At 39.5% G+C, this 10,000-nt stretch overlaps 1 protein-coding gene across 1 annotated transcript in view; it reads left to right on the forward strand.

Annotated features, from left to right (window-relative positions):
* si:dkey-12j5.1 (probable assembly chaperone of rpl4) overlaps window positions 1-10,000 on the forward strand; it is a 65,024-nt gene that overhangs the window by 40,294 nt on the left and 14,730 nt on the right. The window contains exon 9 of the mRNA XM_030784763.1: window positions 9,607-9,660. Within this exon, the coding sequence (XP_030640623.1) occupies window positions 9,607-9,660 (54 nt within the window). The remainder of the gene's footprint in view (window positions 1-9,606; window positions 9,661-10,000) is intronic.

Genomic DNA, 10,000 nt, shown 5'->3' on the forward strand with positions numbered 1-10,000 from the left:
CCACTGATATGCAAATCACTAATCCACTAATTAGAGCAACTTTGAATACAGCCATAACCTGCTCACATGACACTGGAATCTCCTATTCATCCCTCTTTCATTACTCCACCTATAAAATTCGTTTTTCACCAAAATATCTTGCCACGATCAGAAACAAAATATGTTGGGAGATTTTTTTTTTTTTTAAACTCATCTTCGTTATAACGTTTATCGCTTTAAGACGGCTTGAAACGGTCTAAAAAAAAACCCTCGACTTGTTCCATCTGTGACACAGATAAATGGAACCCACTTAGTTTAATGGGGGACTAGGGTTGTTCCAGTTCTCCCTGGTTACATCACAGACCTAATTAATCATACAGAACTAACGAAGAAAAGCTCGTTTAGAATCGTAATCAAGTTAATTGGTCATTATCTGTCCTCATGAACATATTTTTCTTTTCTTTTCTTTTCTTTTCTTTTCCCCCCCCGCCACACACACCTTTCCCTTCATCTTGTTTCTTTTGTTCTCGTACGGATAATAGTGTCTGATCGTACCGATTATTATCTCGTCAGATAGTCTGGTCTTGATTTGTACTGGAGACGTCTGGAATGTGCAGAGACGGGAAGAATGCTTTGCGGTTTTGTTTGTGTGTTGTATAGTCTGAACGGAGCCCTTGACCTTTGGTGGCAATACAGTGAAGCGGTGTTGTTTGCACTGTTAATGGTAAATAACACCATTCAAATACAGTGCATCATTCTGTCAAACTTTTTTTTTTTTTTTTTTTTTACCAGATGATGTTGCGTTTATTCAGTTGAGTTAGTACCATCTGTTGCTTTTCAGTTTGTTGAACTGAAGAAGAAACTTTTTTTTTTTTTTTCATTCTTTTATTTATATATTTTCTTCTGTAGTCACGAGTGAATCTAAGGACAGAAGTGGATAAATAGTCCAATTACAAAGAGAATAATATTTCAAGAATGTCTGCTGCGCTGGGATACAAAAGGTCATTTTATGTATTCATGGGAAATTGTATGATAATTAATATTTACATACTAGTTGCATCTTGCTTGGCTCACTCGACTTTGATCCTGATTTTGCCTTTTTTTTTTCAACTGACTTCTCTTTTTATATCTCAAACATACTTTACGAAAAGCCTTAGTAAACGCTTGACAAGGTATTACAGACCTGCCTCAAGCTGTCACTTGTTCAATTACTGTTTTTTTTTTTGTTGTTGTTGTTGTTTTTTTCTGGTTAGGAAAATGAAGTAGAAAGGAGAGAGATATTCACACTGTTGTGAGTGACTCTAAATCTTGTAAGCAAAGGCTATAAATATGTATAACTGTGTAGGTGGATTTAAATATGGTGACCTGTTATGTTGGCACATATTGGTATTTCTGTAGGGGGGGGTTCTCCCTTTCTTTTCTTTTCTTTTCTTTATTTATTTATTTTAAACAGTATTCTGTGTTGGAGGTTGTGTGTGTGTAGATGCCTTATGTGCAGTAACTTAAATCGCGAAACTGAAGTCGCTGGCTTTGGCGGATTATCGCGTTTCAGTTTGAAATTACGGCTGCCTTTATTCTTCCAGGTTGCCAGGAGACGGTCCCTCACGCGCGCGTTTACTACTATGATTATTAAAAAGCTCAGGGAGAACGTATGTGTTCTGCATGCTAATACGACAATAACGCACAAGTTACGACCAGGGATTTACACGTCAATTTTACCCCCCCCTCCCAAAAAACCCTGAACGCACATACACACCAGACCATGAACATACAATCATAATTAGTATGAAGATACATTCAATTCAAAATACCCCATGTATCGCTAGCAACAGAAGGAATACGTAGTTGGCTTTCAGGGTTGAAACTCGCATAATAAAATGAAAATAAAATGAAAATAAAACGTTCGGTTTGAACTCGGTTGTCAAGAGCACCTTAAGTATAGCCATTTACCTGATCTATGGTATGATTATTTATAATAATCCCAGTGGGTCGGGAAGTTAGAGCGCCTCACTCACAAAGCACATAATACAAAGAGTACCGTGTGAGAGAGAGAGATGATATAATTAATAAAAAAATTACTGTACTGGTTGTCCTAACGTAAGCGGAGACTTCGACGGAGAAAATTACCGTGTGCACCCACGCTCAAGACGTATGTTCATTTTGGGTTTTTTTTTTTTTCTTTTCTTTCCTTTTCTTTTCTTTTCATCACAAATGTCGGTGAGGTATAAAGAACGGTCCACCTGGAAGAGACGTGCAGGCAAGTTCAGAACGAAAAGAAAAGCACTACTGGAGAGATCTTTTAAACAGTAAGGGAAAATGCACTAAGTGACTGAACCTAACGTATGGCGGAGACTTTAGATGGAGAAGAAAAAAAAACTCTGAAGGCCCGTGCTCCAGATGAACGTTCGTTTTTTGTTTTGTTTTTTATATTTATTGTTATTATTAATCTGTAGATCTGTAAAAATGGTACATCTGAAAGTTATGTGCGGGTAGTTCAAGTACAAAAGAAAAAAAAAAGAGAGAGAAAAGGAAAAAAAAAAAAATAAAAGACTTCACAGGAGATAGCTCTTAAAGGATTTTTCATAAGTTAGGGACCGAGGTTAGCGCGCCGTAGAAGCATTCTTAAAGTTGGATTTACGTCAGTCCAAATTTTATTGTTGTTGTTTTGTTTTTTTTAACCTGGTTACGAATTCGTAACTCTGTTTTAATTTGCAAGTCATGACCTAACCTGGACGGAATCTTGGAAGTTATATTCTGATGACATCATTCTCATTCTTTTTCTTTTTCTTTTTTCTTTTTTTTTTTTATTTTTTGAGTCACAGCGGTCCTGTGGTTATGACATCACTAAATGGTTTTCAATCAGCATGGAGTCCCATCAGGCGGTGGACATGCTAACGACTTTGTTCTTCTGCGTCCAGTCTTAACAAGCAGATCTTAATTACCTTCGGCTGGCCCCTGCAGAGCTATAGACACCTGGAAACTTGTGGAGAAGTGAGAGCAAGAGAGAGAGAGAGAGAGAGAGAGATGAATTACAGAACACTCAGTTCTAATGAGGGTTTAATAATGGCTGTCTTTGATAGGCCGGCTGCCACAGTAGCTGTCAGAGAATGTGTCCCTTCATTTAGTGTGTGTGTGTGTGTGTGTGCGTGCGTGTGTGTGTTTGTCAGTTGCACGTATGCAAGCATGAGCAGTTCAACATGTGTGTGTGAAGTTTTGCACTTACTTCTACCAATGGTTTGTGTGTGTGTGTGTGTGTGTGCGTGTGTGTGTACACGTCCGAGCACTTTAGTGTTCCAAACATCACGATCTTGACTCCATTCACGTTTCCTTTTTTCGTATCTCATTATAACACTCTTTTTTTTTTTAGTGTTCCAAACATCACAATCTTGACTCCATTCACGTTTCCTTTTTTCGTATCTCATTATAACACTCTTTTTTTTTTTTTTTTTTCCTTTTTCTCCTTTTTTTTTTTTTTTTTTTTTTTGCACCACTCTTTGGAGGCTGGATCATCTCACGTTAATTATTTTTCAACCCAAAAACCATCTGGACATTATTAAATCTTTTTCAAATCTCGTCCTAGCCAGTTTGCTAGAAGTCAAAGGTCAAGCGGCCACTTAAAAAAAAAAAAAAAAAAAAAAAAAAAAAAAGGAAGATCGATAATTCACCGTAATTGTTGTTTTAGTAATAAGGCACTGGGGGAGGAGGAGGAGGAGGAGGAGGGTCGGGGGGTGGGGTCATGTCTCTGTAATACAGAGGAAGGGTTATGTGAAGAACTGTAGATCAACTCCTGGTGTGTTCTTTTAGCCTCCATATCGATTTCTATTGGACCTTCACTAAGGGTTGAAGAGTTCTTATGTGGAGCACACGTGAACTGTGCTGAGGTTGTGAGGGCGAGAGTGAATTATTTATATGAGGTTTTTCAGGTCGTATGTCTCCCTACGCCCCTGCCTCTTTCCTCTGCTTCAGTTAGCCACTTTTTTTTCACCTTTTTCCATTCCATTCTTTTCTGTTCTGTTCTGTTCTGTTCTATTTTATTCTGTTCTGTTCTGTTCTATTCTATTCTGTTCCGTTCCGTTCCGTTCTGTTCTGTTCTATTCTATTGTCTCTCCTCTGTGTTCCTTACATATTACTTGGAACTGTGTCTGGGTCAATGAAGTGAATGTTGTTTGTTGATTGTGTGAATGGCCAGAAGGTTTTGGGCATTTTGGTTGCACTGTGTGCCTCACAGCTTTGTATGTGTATGTTCCCATACGTGCGTGTGTGTGTCTGTGTGTGTGTGTGTGTGTGTCTGTCTGTCTGTCTGTCTGTGTGTGTGTGTGTGTGTGTGTGTGTGTGTGTGTGTGTGTGTGAATTGAGTATGAGAGAGAGAGAGAGAGAGTGAGATGAGCTCCGAAAGGTTCTTTGTCTTGACTAGTCTGATTTAAGATCCAAGCCATGACCTTCACTGTGTACAGTCACTCCCCCAAAGAAATCAATAGCTCTCCGACCCGGGCCGACACACACCAAAGGTGCTCTGCAGATGGCAAAACAATTTGGTGTGTGTGTGTGTGTGTGTGTTGGTGTTTGTGTGTGTGTGTGTGTGTGTGGGTCTGTGTTTTGAGTGGGTACACTCATTGCCCTTCAAGTTTGTTGAAAATAGTTAAAGTATTTCACGCACCAATCATCCAGGTCCTTCAATACAAAATGCATTTCACCTTTGAAATTTTTCTCTCTCTCTCTCTTTTATCCCCCCCATTGTTGGTGTATTATCAATAAATGCCGAATCATCTTTGAACTCCAAAAGATGTCCCACCTTCAGCTTAAAGACAATGCATTGTCATGGCAACTCAAAAGAGTATGTCGGTTCTTCACCGTGATGCGCTTAAACAGAGCTCTGCTACATTCCTCTGAAGTTCTTAAGAACTATGCAGGATTCTACTAAAGTGTTCTAAAGGTCATTACCAAACATTCTAGAATGTCTGAGCTTAATGATGTCATAATGGGCGGTTCAGATGGGGTCATATTCTCTGAGCTCGTAACAGCCACACAGACACTGAGCTTCATCTTTTTACCAGCTTCGGCCAGAGACTCTCTTAAATACCAGCAGAATTTAGATGAAGTCGCTAATTTGGAATATTACTTTTCTTAAGCGCTGGTGCTAATCTTTTAATTATCTTCCCTTAAAGCTGTGTCCCTCATTCTGACACTATTCTCATTTTATTCTCTTCTCTCCTTTTAATAAATATTCTTTTGTTCTTAAAGACAAATGATCTTGGATACTCTTTAGACTCTTGTTTAAATGATTTGGGCTATGCCTCCCAACTGGCAGACCAATTTTAGATGCTAAAAGATTCCCAAATGGCCCGGTTTTAAGTCCCCCCCATCTACTATAACAAATGTCAGAACACAATGTCCTGAAAAAAGAAAAATGGCAAAATCATTTAATAATTTGTTATTAAGTTATTTTGTGGTGAATTAAGACTTTCTGCAATTGAAAGGTCAAGTAACTGAGGTGTGAGTCAGATAGACTCGCAGAGTTTTCTTTTCTCTCTCTTTTTTTCTTTTTTCTTTTTTATTAACAGGAATCATGTTATTATTCATGTATTCGTGCTCACACTGAAGCCTGTTCATTGAAAAGTGATTTTGTGTTCTTTTACCCTCTCCTCTTGGCCTTATTATTGTTCTCTCTCTCTCTCTCTCTCTCTCTCTCTCTCTCTCTCATTCTATCTTCTCCTTGATCTTTCTTTCTGTTCGTCAAATTTTACTGTAATTCTCTCTTTTCTCACCTTTTATTTTTTCTTAAACCTACCTTTGTTTCTTTTCCACTTCACTCTCTCTCTCTCTCTCTCTCTCTCTCTCTCTCCATCAGTATACCCTGTGGCTGAATGTTTTAAAGATTATGCCGTTGTCGTGTCTAATGAGCCCTCAAGTGGCAGAAGAGTTTTGATAAAAAAAAAAAAAAAAAAATGATGAAAGATGAAAATAGAGAACATTCACACACACACACACACACACACACACACACACACACACACACACACACACACACACACATGTTCATAACAGGGCTGATAGTACAGAAGTCCTGTGAGTTGCGTCGTTAACTGAATCAGCAGTAATTATCGTCAGTACGCCGTGTTTTTTTAGCGCGTGTTGTGTGAAGGAGCCTGTAAGCCTTTGGTTTTACGACATATGGTGGAATGCCTTTAGCTTCTCAATAAGCTGGAGTTGGTTTAATAGCGAGCGCGATTCAGCGGTTTAGTCTTAGCTGAGTATCCGAATGCAGTATTTTCTTTCTACTTTTGTAAAATGTAGCCAAGACCCTGTTTACTTGTTTTCATTTTCTCCCAAGCAACACATTCAGTCCAATCTATCTACATTTTTCCACTTGTCCTCTATATGTCAAGATCAGAGAGAGAGAGAGAGCGAGAGAGAGACAGAGACAGAAAGAGAGAGAGAGAGAGAGAGAGAGCGAGGGAGAGCAAAAACGAGTGAGAGAAAGCATCAATCCCTAAAGTAATTATCTCTCTTCATCCTCATTCCAAAATGGTAAATTTAAGTGAAGTTTTTACCTCCCTTTGGCAGCCTCTGATAAATGGTATATCTATAAAATTCATACCAGTATCAGCTTCACACACACACACACACACACACACACACTTTTTTCTCTCTCTCCCTCTGACACGCTCTCAGACACTCATCTTCTCTCTCTCTCTCTCTGTTTCTCCCTCTTTCTCTCTCTCTCTCTCACACACACACACACACACACACACAGAGAAAGCAGATACAGATGGGGTTGCAGTAGATTGGAATTGTCAGAGGTGTCACATTAAATGTGTTATTATTAAGTCCAGACTGAGTTTTATGGCCTCGCACCATCGTAAATTGGTTGGTCAGTCCTTTAAATTACGTCCCCATTGAAAGATGCTCTCTTTCCTTAGCACTCTCCCTCTCTCTGCCTCTCTCTCTCTCTCTCACTTCTCCCCCTCTCTCTCTCTCTCTCTCCCTCTCTCTCTCTCTCTCCCTCTCTCTGTCCCTCTCTCTCTCTCTCTCTCTCACTTCTCCCCCTCCTCAGGCACTCCCGGCCAAACTTTCTGCATCTTTTCCTCTCGAAGCCTTTTCCCCCCCTCTCTTTCTTCATCTGTCCATCTCCTTGTTTTTGAAATGTCGTGGTCTCATGCACTCTTTCTCACTCCCTCTCTCTCACCCCCCCCCCCCCCCCCCCCCCATCTTCTGCTCTTGTCTTCTGCCCATGTGCTCCTGTGACCCTCTGGCCTTGGTTCAAATGAATGGTCTGCAGGCGTCAGGTGGAAAAACAAAAAAAAAGAATAAAAGGATCAGGGGAGAGGGAGAGTGATGTAGCCAATTCCCCAGTGGTAAACAAGGGTGAGAAAGGATAGGTTGAGGGTTCAGGGAGGTTTGGAAGGATCGCCACGGTAACTACCCCTCTCTCCCCTGGCCCTGTCAAGGTCATGACCTCCATTTAGGTAGAAGAGAGAAAGCCAGTTAATGTAGCTACAGTAACCATATCCAAACTAAAACTACGAGTCTTTTTTTGGTTCAGTGAAGACTGAGAACCAAAGTAAATGTTGAAATTTTAATATGTAGAAAAGGACTTAGCTTGAAAAACAGCCTTTATTGCTTTCAGTGTTTTAGACCGTCCAAAAGCAATGACATGGAAGACCGCTGGTGACAAAACTACCCTAATCATTTTATAAACATCATTAAATCAGACACTAAAGCAAAGGATGAATCAGGCACTAGAATAAAGAATGAATCTATTACGTTTTGGGTGGGGGGAGCAGATTGAAAGTGAAGAGTGAAAAAAGCAGAAGTCTCAAGTAATAAGACTCCAGTCGCTGGACTGTTAACAGAAAACAGAAAAAAGCCAGATGGACTGGAGCTGTGTGTGAGAGGGCAGAGAAGAGGTTTGTGTGTGTGTGTGTGTGTGTGTGTGTGTGTGTGTGTGTGTGTGTGTGTGTGTGTGTGTGTGTGTGTGTTAGTGGACCAAATGTCCCTATCAGGCTATCTGACAACTGGTGACCTTGTGGGGACATTTGGCCTTTTTTGTAAAAAAAAAAAAAGAAAGAAAGAAAAAAAATGTGTATATTTTATTTTTAAAGCATAAAATGACAAAGTATTGCCCTTGTAATGTTTATGATTACGGTCCATGTTATTCATCTTTGGTTACCGTGAGGCATAAATCAGTGAGAACTCCCCGCCAATATATAGAGACAAGTATATGCGTATGCACTTCCCCATTTTACTGTATCACATATGTGATTGACAGAGGAGAATTTGTAGAGTGTCTATTGTTTTAACCCGTTCACATTGATTTTGTCACATTTGATGGTCTTGACCGTAGCTGTCTGTGATAAGGAGAGAAGGCTATCTGATTGTGTTTCGATCAGGAAAGTTATCGATTACGTTTAATCTCGTGCGCACAAGCTCGGGATGAATGCGTTGATGTGATTGGTTGACTTTTTTTTTTTTTTCACAGGGTAGGTATCGATGATGTCCAGATCACTTGTATTTATCAGCTTGACACATGAGCTGTGCCGATCTCTTGGGTGTTAGCAGACACGGCAAATCGAAAGAGAACATTATCTACGATAATGCTGGTTCTTAACTAGGAAGAAACCCTCAAAAAGCATTGGAAAAATTCTACCGAGTGGATTGTGGCCGTCGATCAACCTGAATGAACAAACGAATGAATGAATGAGCGAACAAACTAATGAACGAGTGAACGCATGAATGAATGATTGAACGAACGAATGACGACAAGCGAAGTACTCTGGCGCAGTCGCATATCTAGAGGACCGGCGAACGGAGAACTGCTTATATTGACGATTGTTCAAATGAACAAGATCTTATCCTAGGTGCTATTGATCGTCTCGGAGGGTCTCTTGAGCGTGACTGAGACATTGAAACACGTTTAACGGTCAGGACATCTGCGGGGAAAAAGCGTTCGATCGCTGTTCTACTTCTCCTCAAACATGGCCTGTTACAGACACTCACAGCTACGTAAACAAGACTCCTTAGAGCGTAATTTACATCGGTCCTCACAAAATTCCGTTTCAAAAATGACAAAGTATTACATTCAGTATTGTTCCAGTTCTTGAAACTCATCTTTGTTTTTAGGGGAAGAAATGCATTTACGTTCCTGATCAGTATATTGTGTAGCTCAGTTTCATTTTAGTGTTTTATATCCACTTATTAGTTTAACAGAATGTACTGTTGACATTTACTTTTTCTTGTGTTTGATTTTGAAGCTAAACACAATGTGAAATTGTACAATCAAATTAGTTTTACATTTTCCGGAACTTAATGCTGCTGTTGTACTCTCTCTAATAACATGTTTGTCTTTCACTTTTTATCAGCAGTTTTCGGCCTTAACTACAATCCCATTCTCTTATAACATTCACTGTTTTGAAATGATGTTCTGTCCAGAATTTCATTTGATACTAGCGTTTTGTGTAATATTCAGATAATGTTCAGCCTCTATAATTCTCCACTTAACAGCCCCAGGCAAAGTGAGCGCTATATGAAGAACTTTGACTGAATGACTGTCTGAATGTACATGTGAGAGATAAGAAATACATATTTATAATTGATGTAATATCCGTGTGGGGTTGTCTTTTTGTGCAGATGGCGACAGAAGTTGTGGAAGGACTTCTGGAGGAGGATGATGAGGTGGTACAGGTGAGTGTTTGTTGTTTACTCTAATGAGTGTTTGTTGTTTACTCTAATGAGTGTTTGTTGTTTACTCTAATGAGTGTTTGTTGTTTACTGTAATGAGTGTTAGTTGTTTATTGTAGTGAGTGCTTATTGTTTATTGTAGTGAGTGGTTATTGTTTTATTGTAGTGAGTGGTTATTGTTTACTGTAGTGAATACAGGTAAGTGATAATTTGTTTCTTATAGATTTACCACAGTCTATGTTACAGTAGGTCTTTTCCATTCTTGCTTTGGTTGTACATAATTGTGTGTGTGTGTGTGTGCGCGTGTGTGTGTGTGTGTGTGTGCGCGCGCGCGCGGGGTGTG

The sequence above is a fragment of the Chanos chanos genome, chromosome 9 (assembly GCF_902362185.1).
Source record: "Chanos chanos chromosome 9, fChaCha1.1, whole genome shotgun sequence".
Lineage (NCBI taxonomy): Eukaryota > Metazoa > Chordata > Actinopteri > Gonorynchiformes > Chanidae > Chanos > Chanos chanos.